At 38.5% G+C, this 22,149-nt stretch overlaps 1 protein-coding gene across 3 annotated transcripts in view; it reads right to left on the bottom strand.

Annotated features, from left to right (window-relative positions):
- Positions 1-22,149, bottom strand: part of DCAF1 (DDB1 and CUL4 associated factor 1) — a 67,934-nt gene that overhangs the window by 14,813 nt on the left and 30,972 nt on the right. For all 3 annotated transcript variants that reach the window (XR_012499994.1, XM_074344791.1, XM_010969110.3), the window contains 14 exons: positions 21,056-21,214; positions 19,525-19,704; positions 18,857-19,066; positions 17,972-18,141; positions 15,110-15,234; positions 12,921-14,184; positions 12,036-12,234; positions 11,018-11,100; positions 10,388-10,472; positions 7,576-7,809; positions 6,961-7,054; positions 6,316-6,420; positions 6,026-6,099; positions 5,388-5,489 (listed from right to left, as the gene is read on the bottom strand). Coding sequence is in view for 2 of the 3 variants with exons in the window: in XM_074344791.1 (XP_074200892.1) it covers positions 5,388-5,489; positions 6,026-6,099; positions 6,316-6,420; positions 6,961-7,054; positions 7,576-7,809; positions 10,388-10,472; positions 11,018-11,100; positions 12,036-12,234; positions 12,921-14,184; positions 15,110-15,234; positions 17,972-18,141; positions 18,857-19,066; positions 19,525-19,704; positions 21,056-21,214 (3,084 nt within the window). In the remaining variant the exon portion in view is untranslated. The remainder of the gene's footprint in view (positions 1-5,387; positions 5,490-6,025; positions 6,100-6,315; positions 6,421-6,960; positions 7,055-7,575; positions 7,810-10,387; positions 10,473-11,017; positions 11,101-12,035; positions 12,235-12,920; positions 14,185-15,109; positions 15,235-17,971; positions 18,142-18,856; positions 19,067-19,524; positions 19,705-21,055; positions 21,215-22,149) is intronic.

Genomic DNA, 22,149 nt, shown 5'->3' with positions numbered 1-22,149 from the left:
TGAATATATGTATGTTCATATATAACCGAAGCATCATGATATACACCAGAAATTGACACATTGTAAACTGACTATACTTCAATAAAAATATACCCCCAAAAAAGTGAAGAAATACTTTTTCAGTCACACAAAAACTGAGAGAATGTGTTGCCAGTAAACCTGCTTTGCAAGAAATGTTCAATAACTAATAGCCTTCCAAAACAGAAAGCACCAGGCCCTCATCGGTTCATGCTGAATTCTTTCTTTTTTTTTAACGAGAAAATCAAACAGAAGTTTAATAACATGTATACATGGGAGAGACTCAGGGAAAACTGAGTTAACTCCAAATTCTACCAAACACTTTAAAAAGAAATTATATCATTTCTTTAAAATTTCTCTTCTAGAAGACAGAAGCAGACTGAATAATTCCTAGCTCAGTCTGCGAAGCCAGCATTACCCTAATACCAAAGCCAAAAACATTGCAAGAAACAAAACTACAGACCAGTATTTTTTATGAACTCAGATGTAAAAATCCTGAACAAAACATTAGCAAACGAAATCCCACAATATATAAAAATAATAATACACCACAACCAAGTAGAAAGGTATTTTGTGGATATCAACAAACTGATTCAAAAGTTTATATGCAATGGCCCCAGAATAGCCAACACAATATTGAAGGAGAACAAAGGTTGAGGACTGACACTACTCAACTTTAAAATTCACTGTAAAGCTACAGTAATCAAAACAGTGTGGTATTGGAGAAAGAACAAACAGATCAATGGAACAGAATAGAGAACCAGAAATAGACCCAAATATAGCCAACTGAATCTTTTACAAAGGAGCACAGGTAGTATAATGAGAAAAAGTCTTTTAACAATAGATGTTTAAACAAATGGGCATCTACATGCAAAAAAATGAATCTAGACACAGATCTTACACCCTTCACAAAAATTAACTCAAAATGGATCACAGGCCTCAATGTAAAATGCAAAGCTATAAAACTCCTAGAAGATACAGTATAGGAGAAAATCTAGATGTTCTCGGGTTTGGTGATAACTTTTTAGATGCAACCCCAAAAGCATAACATGTGACATAAATGACTGAGAAGCTGGACTTCATTAAAATAAAAACTTCTACTCTGTGAAAGACACTGTCAAGAGAATGAGAAGACAAACCACAGACTAGGAGAAAATATTTGCAAATGATATATCCAAAGATATTAGTTAGGCAAAATATTCAAAGAGCCCTTCAAACTTAGTAAAAACACAAGCAATCCAATTTTAAAATGGGCCAAAGAAGATAAACAGATGGCAAATAAGCATATGGAAAGATACTCCACATCATATGTCATCAGGAAAATGTAAAATAAAATGAAAGAGTCTTCCACTGGAAAGAAGCTTCCTGAAGTAGGGGAGAAGTTCAAAAAAGATTGTGGGAGAAAGACTCCTTCCTTTTGGTCTGGTAGCAGCCAGCCATGAGGAGGAGTCTCAAAAGGCTCAGTTATATAGTTTGCAGAAAACATTTGTAGCAGACTCACAACTGCAAGACTTAAATTTCTTTCTATTCAAAAAAGTTTGGGAGGAGGGTATAGCTCAGCAGTAGAGCGCATGCTTAACATGCACAATGTCCTGGGTTCAATCCCCAGTACCTCCATTAAAATAAATATAAATAAATAACCTAATAACCTCCCCCCACCCCAAAATTTTAAAAGTCTTAAACCACGTATTCTGACTATGTATAGGGGTTGTTCAACCGAAGGAATAAGTGTCTACTAATTTTTTAATTAAGCAAATAGTGAGAAACCACTACATACCTATTAAAATGGCCAAAATCCAAAACACTGACAGCACCTAATGCAGAAAAGATCATGGAGCAACAGAAACTCTCATTCACTGATGGCAGAAATGCAAAATCATACAGCCATTTTGGTACAGTTTGGCAGTTTCTTACAAAATTAAACATAACTCTTACTGTATGATCCAATAATCACACTCCTTGGTATTTACACAAAGGATTTGAAAACTGATGTCCACGCAAAAACCTGCACATGGATGTTTACAGGAGTTTTATTCTTTTTTTTAAATAGGTAATCTGAGTTTCATTTTTCTGAGATACAACTGACATATAACATTGTGTAAGTTTAAGGTGCACAATGTGTGGGTTTTGTTTTGTTTTGTTTTTTTTTTGAGGTATAGTTGATACAGGAGCTTTTATTCTTTTTTTTTTAATTGAAGTATAGTTGATTTACAATGTTGTCTTTCTGGTATATAGCAAAGTGATACACTTTGAGTACATACATTCTTTTTCAAATTCTTTTCCATTATAGGTCATTACAGCATATTGAATATAGTTCCCTACACGATACAGTAGGGCCTCATTGTTTTATCTGTTTTATATATAGTAGTTTGTATCTGCTAAATCCAAACAGCTAATTTATCCCTCCCTCACGCCATCTCCCCTTTGGAAATCATAAGTTTATTTTTCATGTCTGTGAGTCTGTTTATGTTCTGTAAATAAGTTCATTTGCGTTATACAGTATCTGTCTTTCTCTTCCTGACTTACTTCACTTAATATGATAATCTCTAGGTCTATCCATGTTGCTGCAAATGGCATTACTTCACTCTTTTTATGGCTGAGTAGTATTCCATTGTGTGTGTGTGTGTATATATATACATAGCCATGTATACACACACACACACACACACACACACACACACCACATCTTCATCCATTCATCTGTCGATGAACATTTAGGTTGCTTCCATGTCTTGACTATTGTAAATAGTGCTGCTATGAACACAGGGGTGCATGTATATTTCCAAATTAGAGTTTTTTCTGGATATATGCCCAGGAATGAAATTGCTGGATCATACGGCAACTCTATTTTTAGTTTTTTAAGGAACCTCCATACTACTTTCCATAGTGGCTGTACCAATTCACATTCCCACCAAAAGTATAGGAGGGTTCCCTTTTTTGCACGCCCTCCAGGAGCTTTATACTTATTTGCCAAAACTTTATTCAAATTATGCCAAAACATAATTGCCAAAACTATTCAAAATTGCAAGCAAGATGTTCAGTATGTGAATGAATAAAGTGTGGTACATCCAAACAATGAACTATTCAGCATTAAAATGAAATGAACTATCAAGTCATGAAAAGATAAAGAACAAATCTAAATGCATATTACTAAATGAAAGAAGCCAATCTGAAAAGGCTTATACTGTGCGATTCCAACTATGTGACACTCTGGAAAAAGCAAAGCTATGGAACAGTAAACATATCAGTGGTTGTCAGGGGCTGGGGCAGGGAAGAATGAACCAGTGGAGCACAGAGGATGAGAGCAGTGAAACTACTATGTATGGGACTACAACAGAGGTACCATACTTCTGTCCAGACGTGAATGTACACTATCAAGAGTGAACCCTAATGTAAACCCATGGACTCTGGGTGATAATGATGTGTCAATGTAGGTTCATCAGTTGTAACAAATGTACTACTGTGGTGCGGGATGCTGTTAACGGGGGAGGCTATGCCTATGGGGTCAGGGCGTTTATGGGAGATCTCTGTACCTTCTGCTCAATTTTGCTGTGAACCTAAAACTGCTCTAAAAAAAAATAATCTATTCCAGAAAAAGCAGAAAGTATTGTACTGAGGATGTCATTTTCAGTAAAGTGCTTTATAAAATAATATTCCCATGGTATCCAACAAGGATCATGACTATCTTTATCTGTGGGCAAAGGGAGAGGAAAGATAGGGCTGACAAACTGCCCTTCCCTAAGAGGGCTTCCCTCAGAGGAAGCACTGGTGCACAGTCCCTCTGGGATAAGAAGCAAGTCCTAAAGAAGGCTGTGCTCCAATCCCACAGTGACTACTAACTCCAAACACATACAAGCCCCCTTTCCCCATTCTGCTCAGAAACCCATTTCTTGGGATTATGAATTATCTCTGAGCTCTAGTAAAATTCATGCTTAGCCAGCTAGAACATTCCACCAGAGACAGAGATCAAGAGAGCTCACACAATGGATTGTAAAGTGAGTCTGTTTTAGCTTGATGATCCCAAGTGACAGAGAACTCAAGGATTCAATTTAGAGAACAAAGCATAGGTTCTTAACCTATGAAGCCCAACAGTGGAACACATACCTAAATCTCAAACTGGCGCAACAAAACGCCCTTGCTTAGTCAGTACTAAGTCCTGTCAGAAAGTGGCCCATAGTATTACACTTGCATCAGAAAAAAAAACCACTTTTAAAATTACCACTTTCAAAATGTTTGCTCTCACAAATTATTCTAAATCTTAAGTACAAACTGCTTGGGAAGGATGCTATTCCATTAGCCCTAAGCACTAGCATGATTCACCAAAGAGTAGCTGAGGGATGAGAATCAGACAGCGATGGCAGAGCAAACAGAAGAAAGTGCACCTCCTCTTGTCTTATGGTGGCCCCTGCTCTCACCCAGAACACCTCTGTGCCCTTAAAGAGGAGACAAAGCACCAAGACTAAGCAACACCATAGCAAAGGAAAGAAACAGAACTGAATCCAAGATCTGGAAAAAGGACACATTATCTGCTTTATTATCTGCAACAAGAAAGTAAAAAACCCAGTCATTCATTTTCAATTTTACATTACTCAGCAATTAATATTTCTCAGATTTGTCTGAAGAATCAGGCTAAGGGTGTATGCTTGGAAAGAGAATGTGTGAGTCTAGTAGGCAGTAAAGATCTGCTGAAACTCATTAAGTTTGAGAAACACTTCATAACTGACATCAACTGACTCACCACACAGGCCAGCACCTAGCATAACATGATCGTAAATTAAAATTCCCTATGAGAAAGGAAAAGCTAAGACTGGGACATTGATACCATCTACTCACCTTTTATAAATGTTTAATTTCTCAAAAGCATCAGTATCTTCCCTGTATCTATAAACTCACTCTATTGTTCTAAAAATAGATTATGCCATAAAAGCGAGAAAATGCAAACCAGAACTTTAAAAGGTTAAGCCATTTCTATGACCTATCCCAGCAGAGTGACTTCTCTGTTTTGTATTGACATTGGGAAAATGGCAGTCCGCTTATCCAGAAGCCAGACAGGGCACTGATACTGAGGGCGAGTTAAAGGAAATCTCTAAAACAAAATCAGAGATTGCTGAACTGCAAATCAATCTATAAATGGAAGTCAAGGACCATCAGGTACTGGTTAAAAGTTTTGTAATAACAGGATCTGCTTCCTTCTGAGTTTTAGTCATCAAGGGCCTTCAAAATATGCCAAATGGTAGCAAACACCCCTACAGCAAAAACTTAAACAAACAAACAAACAAACAAACAAAAAAACCCTGATAGCAAAAAGCAGAAGAGCATAATCTCTATAAAGCATTATTTAGAAGGAAGAAATTTCAAAGACCACTGACCTGGTCCTCCTCTTCATCTTCATCCTCTGCCAGACGCTGCCTGCCCACTTCATACAGCCTGCATACTGTGTCCATGTTCAGAGAATCTATGCTGCCTTGGTTCTGAAATAGAACACCCAGTCCACAAGGGGCAGTTAGTTTTCAGAAGGCCCACATCCATGCCTCAACTATGCCTGGCACTCACATACCATGACCCTGTAACTATCAAAGCTTCTGATAACCAAAATTCTTGAACTGACTCTAAAAATGTTACACCTAGGATACAGAGGGAAAGAAAAACAGAATGAGAAGGCTTGGGCAGAGAAGGATATGGGCACAAAAGAGACCACCATCCCTGGAGCAAACCTGTTGCAAAGATGCTCTGGCGAGAGATCCAGACTCCTCTAAAATAAAGGGATGACAATGTGAGTCCAGGATAATAGGAGATAGAACTCTCTATGCTGGAAAATACTGGGATTTTCCTACTACTTCTCTTATACAGTGTATCTCTCCATGAAATGAGTGGGTTATCAATAATCTACCATCAGGAATGCACCAACTTGAGAACACATCTTCTATCAGACAATACCTGGATTACAAATTGGAAATGATCTTAAACATCACAATAGAACAGCAGGGTTTCTGCTAACTCCCTTTACCTCAATGACAGCAAGATAACAGTCTTTGGTGTCTGTGCATAGGTCAAAGATGTTCCGTTTCACATCAATGGTCGCTGGAAAACAGAATGTGACAAGACTCGGGATTGGACTACTGCTGTGATCTTAAAACCAGCTTTTCTGTTAGAGAATTCAAGTTGATTGTTCATAAATATTGCCATAACTCCTCTGCTTTTCAGTGAAAAATTATAATCCTCTCAGAAAATGGAGGATCTTAGAAAAGGAACACCAATACATGGCAAAATGACCAATGTCTGCCCCTTCATGCTTACCTATAGGTTTGTAGTCAGTTGCATTAAATGTTCGGAAGGATGACCCAAAAGGGCTTTTCATCCTCTCTTCCATTAAGTCTTCTTCATCATCTGCCTGCAGCATAGCTAGTTGGGAGGAAAAGGGGAAATGGGGCAGGGGAACAAAACACTATTAGAATCAGAAACATCCCCCATTCACAACTGTAGATACTAATTTTCACTGAAATCTTGAGACTTCAGTGAGTTTCCCTGTAGTAAATTCACTCTGCATCTAGTTAGTTCCTCTCAAAGCATCCTCTCCTTGCAAATCCAAACAATATCCTGAACCTCCCACAACAGTTAAAGCTGAAAGCTTACAAAATCCCAAGACCAAAAATGCAAAGGTTTTTCTTTACATTCATAATGATAACATATGGGAAATCACTGCATGAAATTTCTTTGTATACAAGATTTACTTGTTATCTTCAAAGCCAGTCACCTTGCACCCTAAATCAACATTGTTTTCATCAACAAATTTTGTTACCATTTATGCTATTATCTTTTATGTTTCAACTTTGAAATGTTTTCCAGTTCATACTTGAGAGACTTCTTAATAGGAAGTATCCAATTAAGTGAGGGGAGGGGAGAGAAGAAAGAGAAAATGATGAAAAATAAAACATTTATTACCTCCATACATCACTGTCCCCGTGTGGTTGAACACCACACGACACTGATCCAGTGCAGGAACTGTGTGTAAAAGATGGAAAGTACGAAGGTCCCACTAGGAGGGGAGTGGTCAAGGAAAACTGTTTTACCCGAAACTTCTTATCTAACCTCTTGGAGGAAATTCTGAAACATCACTTTTCTCCTCCTTCTTATTAATGATTTATAAGTCAATGAGATCAAGGTAAAACGATATCCTCACATACATGAAAGCCACATGAGTTCCCCTTCTCTTATCAGCAGTGCTTCATTTCACTCTTATGTATAGCAATCGATTTCTATAGAGTAAAAGCAAAATTCTTCTGAAGATAAATAAAACTCAATTTGATACTTGGGGAAGTGGGAGGCAGAAATCTGGTCATTCTTCCCAACACAAAGAAAACATGCTAGTAAGAATCATCAATAATTACCAATATCAACAAGAATCCACTGGAGATTCAATGACACTTCAAACCAAAGGAGAGGCACCAGGTTATTACCTGTGTGGTTACTTCAACTAGGTATTGGTAGAAAGATAAATTATTTCTGCATTACAAACTAGATAACAAATGGAAAGTGAGACATGGCTGTAAAGGATACAATCTCAGTATTAATGATGACCTCCAGCCCATTCGGATGGAAAACTCCACTGATGTTCATGTTGAACTTGTCAAACTTGTGGATGGCCTGCGCAGAGCGGACATCCCAAAGGACGCCGTCATTTAAGACAAGATCATCTGTAGGATTAAAGGTGGCACAGTTCCTCTTGTAGTTGTTGGCAAGATCTGGGTTAAACAGAGTCAACAGCTTGTTGCCAGTCTGAATATCATAAATCTTTAGAGAAGAAGGGGTGGGAAGAGAAAAGTCAGACCAATCCATCCGTTGACAAATTCAAACAGAAGCTGTGTTAAGTATCTTTCCCACACTTTCCAAATCCCATCAAAATTATAAAAGCCCTAATACTGAAAAATAACTGGAAAGTAGGAAGGCCACACACATCCAAGCAAAGTTTATGTGCTGTGCTTTCCATTCAGGGTTTGAAAAGTCTCTTTCCCACAAGTAAGAAAGTGAGAAGCTAAGACTGTAACAGGGATAAGAAAACCCTCTTCTTCCCAGTCCCCCTTTCAAGAAAAAGAAAATATTTCTAAGATTGAAAATGAGAAATTCTCCATATGGATTAACCAACGGTTATCCATAAAATACTCTTACAGGTTACTTTTTGGAGAAAGGCATCAATGAAATATATTTTTCTCCTTAAACTCCCAATATACCAGTTTAGCCCTACAATAGTAACAATTCCAAAGTCTACAATGTGCAACCCATGCAGAGACCAGATCTATCCCATCAGCTTACAGACATGATGTAATATTTCCAATCTTTAAAAAAAAAAAATCCTCCTTTAACAGAGGAACAAATAAGGAGACACCACAAGGAAACAAACAAATCCAGATCATGGGACAAGACAACTAGCCTGGTCTCTTCAAAATTCAATGTCATGAAAACTGGAGAAATGGTTCTTGGCTTTAAAATATTAGTGAGACATAACAATCAAATGCAATATGTGAATCTTGGCTGGATCCTGGTTCAAAAAAACAAAACAAAACATTTGAAACCAAACATATCAGAGAACAATTGGGAAAACTGAGTATGGAATGGTATTAGATGGTATTTGGGAATTACTATAAATTTCTTATATTTGATAACAGTGTGATTATGTAATAAAATGTCATTATTGCTAGGATATACATGCTATGAGACTTAGGGATAAAATGTCACAATGTTTGCAACTTACTTTCAGTGATTCAGAAAAACACACATTTACACAGAAAGAAAATACGGCAAAATATTAAACTGATCAATCTAGGTGATAGTTATATGTACTACTATTTCAACTTTTCTACATATTTTAACATTTTCAAATGAGAAGGTTGGGGAAAACCCTCCTTTCACCACCCCATATCCTCCACCTTAAGCTACTACCCCCACTTCTCTACCTATTTTTTTCAGCAAAACACTTCAGCAAAAGACTTATCTATACTCAGTGTCTCCACTTCTTTTCTCCTGTTCTCTCATGAACCGAGTCTAATCAGATTTTCATTCCAGTACACAAACTAGCTCCTGACAGGGTTAACAATGACCACCCTGTAACCAAGTCAAAGGTCATCTCTCAATTCTCATCTTATGCACCCCATCAGCAGTTTCTGACCCAGAAGATCAATCGGAAGCTTTTGAGTACCCTTACCTTCTAGGGCACATGTTTTTCCCGGGATCTCCTGCTGCCTAACTAGCCACTATCTTGGTCTCCTTCCCAAGTTCCTCCTCATAACGGCAACTTCTAAATATTGGCACATGCCAGGACTCCGTCCTCACTTTACTTCTCTAGCCTCCTTAATGACCTCATCCAAGTTCGTGGCTCTAAAAATACTGACAAGTGGATGACTCCCATGTTTATATCTCCCATCACAGACTTTTCTCCTGAACCCTGAATTTGTATATTCAACCATCCATTCCCTATCTGAATATCTAAGAGAATCACACATTTCATGTGTCCAAAACCCAGGGCCCAGAAGCATCACTTCTCATCACCTCCACCATGCCTACCTGGGCCCAGCCCCCCTGCAGCTCTCACATGTTAGTGGGCACAATATCCTCCTAACTGGACAGCCTGCTCTTGCTTCTCTCATAGAAACCAGACTCACACTTTAGGAAGTTTATATCTAGTCACATGCCCTCTTGCTCACCCTCCAGTGTCTTCATCTCTCAGAGGAAAAGCCAAAGGTCCTAAATAACACACTGCAAGATACTACATGGTATTCCGTACCTCCCCCGCCACTGACCTCAGTTCTTACCCTCCCCTTCTCCCTCCCACCTCCCAATTAAGGGCTTTTCCCTTGTCATTCCCTGTCTTAGATCACATTCCCCCAGACATCTGCGTGACACCCACACTTCCTTCAAGACGCTACATAAACATTATCCAATCAGTGACAATGATTATCCTAGTTAAAAAAGAAGTCTCCCATACCATCACCAAGCACTTCCTGCCTTTTGCCCTGCTTTCTTTTCACTGGCAGCACTTACCACCTGACATACCATATATTTGCTTCTTTACTGTCTCCTCAGTGAGGGTCCATAAAGGCAGGGACTTTATTTCATCTAAAACTTACTGCTTAAAAATATCTGCTGTGCTATATGAAATCGTTCTCAAATTGCCAGGTTAAGTTCATGTGCAGTCTTTTCACATTTTTCCCATAGAGGTTAGAACTACCCCATTACACTTCTGGATGCCATCTGGAAACACTATGACTGAGTAATTTCTTGTCACCGAAAGGACTTAAGTCCTCACATTCAGTCCATAAGAGTTCAGAATAAATGGACAAATCAGCTTGAAAGCAGTGGATTCTTAAGTACTTACGTGGGCAATGTCTCCTTTTGTGCCTATGACTCGATCCTGAGAGTGCTTACTGAACTCGACATAGTGATCTTCTGTGAAGGAATGCCTGTGAACAAACAACAAAAGTAATTAAGTAACTGACCTTCAGGACAGACTCATTCAACTGACTGAAAATAAAGCGATCCTCAGCCTCTTGCCTGACTATACTCACCTAAAGATTCTCAGTTCCCAAAGAGGTAAAAATTGTACACTTAATATTAAAAAGCAAATCCCTCCATCAGTTTTGTCCAAGCAGATCCAAAGTAATTAATGGGAACTACCTGGTTAAAAAATGGCTAGAAGGACACATGTGCCTTTGAATTATGCCCCAACAAAGTGCAACTTTCACATGTGAACATGAGAAAACATACAGATGTGCCATTTCGGATTAGTGAAGGGTCTACTGTATGATGGGAATGTATATACTGGGTGAGAATGTCCAGGAACTAAAAAAGATAAAATCTTGTTAAACATGAACCACAGATGAGGAAGAGAAGTGAGCAAAATAACTTACAGCATTCCTCTTTTTCCCAAAAGGCTTTGAGTCAAAGAATCAGATGAAAAGGGTAAATCATAAAACAGAGAGACTAGGTTGTAAAAGTAGATACATACTTCATATCAAATACTGATTTCATTCCCCAAAGTGCAGACAGAGGCTGGCTCCAAGTAGCAGATGTCAGCAGCAAGGACCCGTCCTAAAAGATGAGGGGAGGCCCAAGGTGGGTAATAATATGTTTATATAAATGCTACTTACCATGAGCATTTTAAAATCCAAGCATACAAAATATTGTTGGATTATGAAGAAAACAGAAATACTCTTAGGAACCAAGAAATGGTCAGAAGCTGCTGGGATTTAAGTAACATGTACCTCCTATGTCCTAAAAAGTAACTAAATTTAAGAGAATATTACATCCTCCTGAACTAGTAACAAAAATCCCAAGGGGGGGTGGCTTGGAAAGATGTCAGAGATGGTTCCTCCTTAATATTTGGCCATATTTCTGTCTCCTTCATCTGAAATATCAGTCAACTGAAAACAAGTGTTAGCCTCTCTAGCTAAGGATTCTTAAAGGTTTCTCAAGGAGAAAGCCCAATAAAAGGTGAGCCTCCTTTACTCTAAAATCAGAAAAATTATCCTTGTCATCTTAGCAGTCTTGACTTTTAGAAACAGCAAAGGTGTCAATTCCATCCACAGAACAGTACTAATAAATTATGAGCCACCACTGGAATCAAATAATGCTTGTTCTTCTAAAAATTCACAGTACGTAAGAGATTTCCTTCTGACATACACAAAAAACTCTTGTGGTCATAGCTGATAATCTGTTTCCAACCGAAGCAAATTTTTAAAAAATCTATCTTAAGGTCTTAGAACAAAGACTGGCAAACATAGGGCCAGAGAGTGAATACGTCAGGTTCTGCAGGCCATATGGTCTGTGTTTCATGCCACTATGGTACACAACTCTGCCACTGTAGCACAGAAGCAGCCATGATAATACACAAACGTATGAGCATGGCTGTGCTCCAATAAAACTTTATGTACAAATACAGGCAACTAGCCAGCCAGCCCACCGGCCCATAGTTCACCAACCTATCCTAGAAGAATGACTGGGAACAACCTAGAAGGAACCTTTACCCTAGAAGGTTCGAGGTGTGTGATAGCTGAGTTGTGACAGTTATAGCTGGCCTCTTCTTGTCCACTAAACACATTATAGAGCTTCAACTGCCCAGTGCAGGTGCCAAGCATCAGGAACCGCTCCCGTGCTGAGAATGCACAGCAGGTGAAGCCACTCTCATCCTCATTGGCTTCCCGGAACACTGAAATGGGGCGGAATCTAAGCAAAAAAAAAAGAAAAAAAGACAGAATCAGAGATAAGGAACATGCAAGAACATGGAAAAAGGAAACTGTTAGAAGGACAAAAGTATGTTTGAAATGGGTTCTTCATAAATATCATAGTGACCTTCAGCGGTTTATCTTCATTTTAAAAGAGAGAAAAGGACCTTCATTTAAAATTTTTAACATTAACAAAAATGCCCATGTTTAAAACCTGAGATCCTATGACCTGTATGTAAGACTGTAAAGAATCAGAATAGGAGGGGAGGAGCTACAGCTCAGTGGTAGAGTATGTGCTTGGCATGCACAAGGTCCTGGGTTCAATCCCCAGCACCTCCATTAAGAAAAATAAAGAATCAGAAAAGGAGACAACTTGGACCAGCACAAAAACAAATTTGGGAGCCTAGTTAGGGACAGAGTATTGCATGGGTTCTAGAAAATATACTAGTTATAACAAGAATGAAGATTATCTTATCAACGTTGCCAATAATCACACAAGGAATCCACCGCTGACAAAAGAAGGTATAGTTACAGTGTTCATGTAGTCCCACAAAGTAGGAATTCCTGGTATTGCAGGCCAAGAAATGGTTTTCTGGACTAATCACTCCATGCTGATACTGCCCATACATTTTGATTTAAACAGAAAAATCCTTCCAATTCCCAGGGAGTGAGGTTACCTCTCCTTACCTGCTAAAGATAAGGTGCCTATCAAAGCATCCGCCATCCACCCCTCCATACTTTGGAAATGATGCCCTGCGGTTTAGCCTTGAGGTAAAGTTTATTGGCGCTTGCCGCCTCTGTTTTGGCTCAGGACATTGGTGAGGAGTAAAGAGAGAGAAAGGTGGGCAGGTGGCAACTGGGTTCTTGCAGCGCGCGTGCTGCTCTCTAAGATATTCTGTGATGATACTGTCCAACGTAGGTGGGGAAGGAAGATGTCTGTCCAACTGCTTTTTTATGGCTGGGCTTTGGCTGTAGGCGCCATGGTCCGACTTCTGCCGCAACACTCTGATTTTCCTGCCATTGCAGGGTGATGGCCTCTCTCTGATAAAACTGATCCTACCAATCAAAGGGGAGTTGCCTGCATAAGATGGGCCAGGCAGAGCTAGTGAACCCTGGGGGGCCCGTGGCTGAGGATGAGCAGCAGGGGCAGAAGGGGCAGAGGCACCCACAGCAGTATGGCTGCCCAGTCGAGTTGCAATGCCATTGGCAATGCGAGGGGTACGGGGGAGAGACACAGGAGAAGCAGCAGCAGTGACTGGGGTGAAGGCAGAAGAATGGGAGGCAGCAGTCATGGGCAGGTCAGCTTCTTTAGTCAGCACGGTTGCTGTCTCCCCAAGCCCTTTAGAAATGAGATGGTTCCGTATCAGCAGAAGCAGCTCTTTCTCAGGAAAGGAGATCCTCGACTGGGCAACAACATCTGCTTTCTGCAGTCGTGCCAGGGACACATCAGTGCCAATGAGAAGTGGCTTTCCTGACACGCGTTCAATGAGCTCAGCAGCATACTTGCAGAACTTGACGTGGTCACTGCGCTTGTCCTGCAGCACAGGCTCCTTCATCAGCTGCTGGATCTGGCAGCTGCTAAAAAGGGGCAGTTTGCTGATGATCTGCCGGACAGTGCTACTGCGAGACAGGCCCACCAGGGCCTTGCAAGCCAGGGCCCGGATCTGGTCTGCATCTGTGATGGGCATCTTGATGGACAGTAAGGACAGAAGCACCTTGATGCCATTGTTGGACTGGACCACATTCCACATCTTGGCCAGAGTGTGCTCGCTGCTTTTGGGAGTCTGAGGCAGCTTTCTCCGAGGAGTTCCAGAGATAAATTTGCCAATACTAGAAATTCTGTTATCCGGGCCACACACACAATTGATGATAATCTGAAGTGCTGACTTCTGAATTTCAGCATCATGAATAAAAAACTCACCCTCAGCCACTCCCAAAATAATGCTGATACCTATCGGGGGGAAAAAAAACATTTCATATAACTCCTCATAAAACTAATAGCCAACTTCACTGGTTATTCCAGAGTCAAAATTTCTATTCATTTTGTTCCATTTAAAAGAAAATTACCACACTTTTTAAGAAAAGCACAAGGAATAGTTTGTGTAAAATGCAATCAGTTCTACTACAATGTATCTTTATGACGCAATACCTCATAAGCAGTTGTTAAATAGGGGAATGATGTCAGTATAATGTGGAAGTCACCAAGGTTCATGTGCAATTTTTCCTAGGTAAGGAGAGCAAAAATAGTGGGAATAAATTAAAACCTTCAGGAGGAAAGGAAAAAGCCCTCAGCCTGGCTGCTATAGTGGCAGCAGGAACTCTTTCTTCTATATATGAGAAAAGTTAAAAACAAGTGGCTATGCCTTGGACTTTCAGAGTGGTGCATCCTAGGACCCAGAGCAGGCACACTATTTGTCATGCTCACCTTAGCAGCAGCCCCCATAAGCCTGCTTATGAGGTATTTTCAAACAAAGTGTATGCTTTTGTTTTGTATATAACAGCTGCTATCCATTCTGAGCTGCCTGCCACTTACTAATTTTGTTAGGGCTCAGCTAACAAAGTTGCTTATTTTCACTGTCTGCCCCAACCCATTTTTCTCATGAATTCTATTTTTAGCACAACACTCTGCAGAGTAAAAAGGTTTCAGGAATGCACATGTAAACCATTATAGCAGAAACACCTGTACAACCCAGAAAACCTGAGTTTACTCACATGACTACCCTATATGAATCTAATGGCATGACTTACAAGGTACCCTCCTCTATTACCTTCTACTCTAATATTGCAAAATTCGGTCAGGTAAGTAACCACAACCAGAATGGCAAAGGAAAAAAATCCAGACCACGCAGTAACAAAAATGGCAAGGTACAACCTACCTACAGTAGAGACAGTGGAGCCGGCCTCATCTAGCACATCCACTGACTCTGCCAACTGGAGCTGGATTTTTGGCACAACAGTGAGAATAGCCAGGACATCCAAAGCAAAGCGCACAGTGTCATTCCTGGACAGGAAGAAGAATTAGTCAAAGGGAAACTAGGATACAGTCACAAGAAACAACAGTTAAAAGAGACAGACAGACAGACATACGATGGATCCGAACTACTACCTGTTTGGCTCTGTCCCTAGTCATGGCGTCAAAAGAGGTTCTGTAAGTCACTATGACATTACTTTCAAAAAACATGGGACTGGAATTTTCACCCATCAAATTGCTAAGATTAGAAACAAAGGATAATCCCCAGTGCTGGTGAAGATGTACAGAGACAAATGTTCTCAAACTTTTGGTGGGAGTAGAAATTAGGATACTCTTTTTAGAAAATAATCTGGAAATATGAAACAAGGTTCTTAAAATGTTCATAACCTTTGGCCCAGGAATTTCCCCTCTAGGAATCTGTCCTAAGAAAATAATCAGAAGCACAAACAAATATTTATGTATTAAGATGTCCATTATCACATCATGTAAAATAGCAAAAGAATTAAGAAAACTTACACAAATAAGAATACACGTGTTAAATTATGGTACACTCATACGATGAACTACTTTGACAATTATTTTCAAAGAACTCTAAAGGACAAAGGAAAAGGCTCAAAATAGAACATTAATGAAATAGAAAACTTAAGATAAAAAATTTTAAATCTGACAATACCAAGTATTGGCAAGAAGGTAGAAAAATGAAAACTCCCATTGACTGCTGTTGGGAGAAGAAAACACTACGATCATTTTCCAAGCAACTTGGCAACATCCACTAAAGATGAAATGCAGACACACTACAACCAAGGTTGTACACATCATGTCCTCAAGAGAGACTCCAAAAAGAGGTTTGTGGTACCATTCATTTGACAAGAAGAAAAGAAGTAACAGATACTAAATGTCCATCAATAGGAGAATAAAGTATAATATAGAAATATAAGAGTTCAAATAAATATCAACATGTATAAATCTCAAACACATAAGGATGACTGTATATCTAAAACTTATATTAAAAAAGTAAATAAAAATACAGGGCAAAAACCAAGTTGGCAAAAGACGCATACAGGATATATTTACATAATTTTAAGGAATACAAAAGAGTACTATATTGTTATTTATACACCCACACACGTATGGCATAGAAACATGAATGGAGACAATGCACACCAAATTCAGAAGATTGGTCACTTTGGGAGGCAGAAAGAGGAAAGGAATTGAGAAAGAAACAAATACAGCAACATGCCAACCCTGGGTATGGAGTAGTTGTTATTTTATTCTTGACCTTTAAGTATTTTGAGATATTTCATTTAAAAGATTTGCTTAAATATTATAATCTCAATTATGTATATTTACATACATTATGGAAAAAAGACTGAAGAAATTAACAGTGGCTGAGAATAATTTTCATTTCTAAGGTTCTGTATAATCTAAGCAGAAACAAGAGTTTAATTTTATTTTTAAAAATAAGCTTTTAAAGAACATACTTATATTTTAAGTAACCAAATATGGATTTACCACTCAGAAAATGTATTTATAACCTTCCTAGTTATCTTCTGAGTTTTCATCATCTTTAAAGCAATGTTCTCCAAGTAAATATAATAACCTACTTTAGTGCTCTAAAACAGTGGTTCTCAAATTTTAGCTAGGGGACCCCAGGAGTCTCTGAGACCCTTTCAAAAGGTGCTGAGATATAAAAACCATTTTCATAGTAACACTAAGCGGTTATTTCCATTTCTCAGTCTCATTCTCTCACGAGTGTATTGTAAAGCTTTCCAGAGGCTGTCATGTGTGATGTCACATAAGACTGAACACAAAAGCAGATATGAAATATGAAGCCAGACATTTTAAAAACTTGATGAAATCATCTGGTTTTATTTTAGAAACTTCATTAAAAAATACTAATAAGCAATGGGTTCAGATTTTTTAAATAAATTCATAAATAAATATTCTTACATCGTCTCAGTTTTCATTTCTAATATGTTAAGTATCAATAGATATAATACAAAAACAAAAGTTTTAGGGGGGGTTCTAATAATTTTTAATATGGATCCTGAGTCCAAAAAGTTTGAAAGTGGCCGCTCCAAAAATACTCCCCTAGATTTAATATCCTGGGATTTTAGCAAACAAGCCATGTGCACCCTAAATAAGCCCCTTGTGTCTTATGGTAGTGGGCAGATAGGAAAAGAAAGTCAAGAACCACTGTTTATTAACCTTGTTACTATCTTCTCTTCAGATTCCTTTCCAAAATATGATTTAATTCTGTTTGTATCATCCTGAAATAGAATCCATCCAACCTTCTGATTCCATCAGCTGTCTTTTTTTCCTGACCCTTGTCCTGCTCTGCTCTGTTTTTAACTGAATGGTGAAAATCATAACAAGAGTAAAAAATAGTTTTATGTGAAGGTAAGATAAATATTATACATGGTTGTCAAGCAGTGGAGAGACATTTTAAGTCTAAGTACCAAAGGATACTGGACTCTAGTCTCAAGACAGGACTTCAACCCCACCTCTGCAGCTGTCACCATGTAAATTACATAACTTCTCTAAGAGTACAGATGCTGATCCCTGCCTACTGTGCAGTATTCACAATCACCAAGACAAAGCACCCTATAAATTTAACATTACATTATCACACTTAATCTAGTTTCTCAGATTCAAGCCCAAAATTTCAATTCAACGGGTTTTTGTTAAGCACACACTATGAGAAAACCAACATCAATCTAGCAAAAAGCAAAATCTAACTTCTTTTGAAATCCCTCTCTGATCCCACCTTGCATAATAGGTCTTCCAATTGCAGGCAATAGAAATAAGCTGCAACAAGAGTTGGACACAAGACAGTTTGAGGAAGACTTCTGCTGGTTCCCAGTATAGCTGCGCTGGGCCATATTCTATCAAAAACTCCATCATCTCCACAATTTGTTCATGAGTATATGAACATGCCTAAAAGGAGAAAGATATATCACTAAAGAACTCTATCAATTTGCCTGCTTTCTTCAGCACAACTCAATGGCCAAAAGGTTTTAATAACAAAGCTTAGTAATAAATGCTTTCAAATCCCACAATTTTTGAGTCCACAGCCCATATGTGAAATAATAAATACATATATATTGTTTAATCTTTTATTTATAACTAGATTCACAATACCTTTTGCCCAAAAAAAATAACATAATGTTCAAATTATTGGTGCCTATATCTCACAGCTTAAGAAGAAAAAGAAGCACCATGTAAAATAATGGGTTTCTTTTCAATTTGTGATTTTTAAGACATGCAGTTACTAATCTTTGTTCCAAGACATACCAAGTTAAGTTCAAAAATGATAGAGAAGTGGAATTAGACACACCCTCTGAGAAAAGAAATTCCACACAGAAGGAAGTAGTACACAGGAGGATATCCAGTACTTTTCATAAAATAAAGCCCTTTTACGCACATTGCAGCTCATCTTTTAGTTCTAGTATCCCAGAGACGCACCAACTTACAAATGGAAGCAAAATAAGTCCCTGATACCTCCATTTTCAAGTATTCTGCCTCCACATAGTGCAAGTATAATCCGACAATGTACATCTCATGTCGACTTCACTGATATGAATGTGCATTTCAGGCCCAAGATGCTACAGAGAATATTAACAACATTCCCTTTAAGACACGGTTCTCTCACCTTGTATGGGGGCTGAGGATGAACAAGAATGCCACCCTCAGTCCTCTGAAGTGACTGCTTCACTTGTTCCAATTTAATAGCTAGGTGAGCCTCAAAGTACTTGCGCAAGGCCATGCAGGTATGTTTCCCAGTTTGGCGGCTGGCAAATATTTCATCATCGCTCAGAAGTGCACCCTGATCTTCCAAATTTAGAATCTCCAAAGTACTGATCTATTAAGAAAGAATGGACAAAAGATGGAGAAAACAAAAAAGAAAAGTAAAAGGAGAAGATTTCAGTTTATGCTCAAGAAGACTAACAAATATCAAAGTACATCTGTCTATACACATGCTAAGAGTAGCCACAAGAAAGCAAAACATTAAACTCATACTGAAAAATTACATAGCTTTCAATCATGTCAAAAGACACAGAGGCACAAAACTATTGCTTTTAGAAAGATCAAGCAATTCCCCCTACAGAATTACTATATTCAAGGCAAGTCTACAATGGCACAGTCCTCTAACTGCTTAAGAGGAAGAGAAATTTGTGAATGAACGAGAAAAAAAGACTTTATGAGAATGACAGGAAAATTCCTCCAGTCAGAAGCTTCCTCTCCTCAATGCTGCTGAAAGGCAACCTAGATAAGCAGGACCCCTGTTCCTCACAAAGAGAAGCCACTGAAGAACCTCACCAAGTTCACCAGACGACGAAGACCATCATAGCGGTCAAAGAGTTCCAACACAGCCCGGAAGGAGAAGCAGATTGAGAAAAACATAGTAGCATGGCAGCATCCTGAGGCATGAGAACATTCCATTAACCACAGGGTATAGTTCACCACATCAGATAGAACATTGTGGGGATGCATGCAAACCTGTAAAAAAATAAAAATAAAAACATAATTTTTAAAAACTAGGGTCAAAGGAGCTTTCAAAAGGGATGAAAAATTCACCAATGTAGACAGATAGCTTTGCAGAATACAATCATCATTCCTGGTCAAGTCATTCTGAGTTTAAAGCTTAAGTTACAAATGAAATTTTATAACAATCTACTCCAAGCTTGGAAACAACCTAAATTTAGAGAAATATTTAAATCCAACCTACACTTACTGAGTGCCAAATTTTGCAAATATTTACATCCTTTAATGCTCACAATGCTCTGTTGTACAGGTATTAGGATTCTCATGTAACAGATAAGGAAGAGGCTCAGGGAAGCACAGGACTGCCCAAGGGTGATAAAAGTGACCAAGCTGTCTGATAATAAATTCTCCAAGTTTATTATCCTCTCACTCACTCATTCATTCAAACATATTCTTGGCTTCTAAAGGTCAGACAATGAATTCTGAAGCATTATCCAGGTTTGCATGGTACTTTTTTTTTTTAATCTTAACCACAATTAATTTTGTACATACACACACAGATTAGGTTACTATTCTCAAAAGACCATATATTCTTGCATAATGTTGATCTCATGAGGTGAAAACATTAAAATCAAAACACTGCCTTACTAATAAATAAAGATGAAAAAAGACATTGTCCAAGAAGAATTTACCAGCTTCACTCTACCAGAAGAGTCACACCACACAGAATAGTAGAAAAATATTCCAGGCACAGGAATGACGAGCGCTTCCCTAGTAAGTGTCTAGGGACCCACTTATTTGCAAATGTACAACCCACTTACACTTTTTAAAAAAATCACTAAATAAAAAGTCTTAACTGGAAAAACAGAAAAACCAGCTAGGGGACCTCTGGAGCCCTGAGAACTGGGATGATTTTACTATTTCCACCACAAACTACTTGTTAACATATACAAAGTATCCTCTGTTGTTTTTACAACAGACTGACTCAAAAAAGCAAAATGTAACTCTACTGAGGGACATCTGAAATGAGCTTGACAATATCCTAATATCCTAATGCAACAGAAATGGCAAAAAGAAGCTCCCAGACCTGTCTTGGATTTTGTTGGTTTTTTTTTTTTTTTTTTTTTCCAGAAAGTTAAGGGGGGGAAAGGACCTTTTCTAAAGAACCTTACATTTGGGAACTTTTCTAAAGAATTTTACATTTTTAAAATGTTGTAAAGATCAGACATTTATGCTCCTTGCTTCGTTCATTAAAACTTAATGCAGCTATTCATTTTTTTTTTTATCCAAAAGTCGTTCTGTCAGCGTACTAGAGTGTTCCCCACCCTATTCCACTCCCATACATTTGAAATGGACTGGACTTAACTCTTTCCATGGCATCCTGGTTGTAGGACAGGTAATACAAGCACATGGACACACCAGTTGCAGCCATAGAAGGACGAGGAATTTCCAGTAATTTCTGTACTCCACCATGGGCAACAAATTCTGTGGCAAACTTGTTATGGAGCAGGAGAGATGCTAGGTGCTAAACAAAGAGGACATATGTTACCATGGAATAATCTAGAACAAATATTTCTTCACAAAATATTAAGTTGCTAAATATAGGACTCCTCTGAAGTAGACAATCACTCCCTCACAACAGAAGTAAAACCGATACTGCTTATGGGAAACAAAAAACAAAAACATAACAAACTCTAAGAATCCATAACACTCCCTCCCAATATCAAAGGTTTCCATGAAGGTGAAAAACAAGAAAGGAAAAATACTGCTGTAAGTAATGACATAATCCTACAACCAATCTATCGTTACATAGCTTCGCTAAGAATTTCTGTTACCCTTCCCATTTTAATCATAGTCAGCTCTACGTTTTATTTAACTTTGGCTCAGTCACTGACTCATCATCTAATAAAATCCAAAACTGCCTTCTTTTAACTTGATCTTTAGTATATCCCCAAAGAACAATCTGTAGCAAATTATCAAAAGTAGTAAATTTTTAGAACTAAGCAGAATGTACTTTAAATAGATCTTCATTAAAAAACTGTTTTACTAAGTCTACAAAAGACAGGCCTTTGCTATCTTTTAAGCTTTGTTAACTTAATGTTCAATTCTTACTAGCCTCTCTGGGTGGACCTGATCTTCTGGGCAATTTTAAGGGCAGGGAGTGCAATGCAAGCAGCAGGCTACTCAATGACTCTGAACCCAGGCCAATGCGGATGGGGCCTCGGGAGAACTATGGCTCCCCCTCCTGTTTCTCATGCCAAGGTGTCTTATGGGTGGTGACACAGGCACATGGTACGAACAAGACACACATGATTTGATACCTGTATAAATCTCACTAAGGTCAATGGCAAAAAACAGGTATGTACCCTGTTCATAAGTTCTCTCAACACCTAGACTCAGACTGATCCTTACACATGATTCAAATCTCTTCCCTCTTTACTCTTCTTGTCTGTTACACAA

The sequence above is a fragment of the Camelus bactrianus genome, chromosome 17 (assembly GCF_048773025.1).
Source record: "Camelus bactrianus isolate YW-2024 breed Bactrian camel chromosome 17, ASM4877302v1, whole genome shotgun sequence".
NCBI classification, from domain to species: Eukaryota; Metazoa; Chordata; class Mammalia; order Artiodactyla; family Camelidae; genus Camelus; species Camelus bactrianus.
This window is presented reverse-complemented; position numbering and strand designations above follow the sequence as displayed.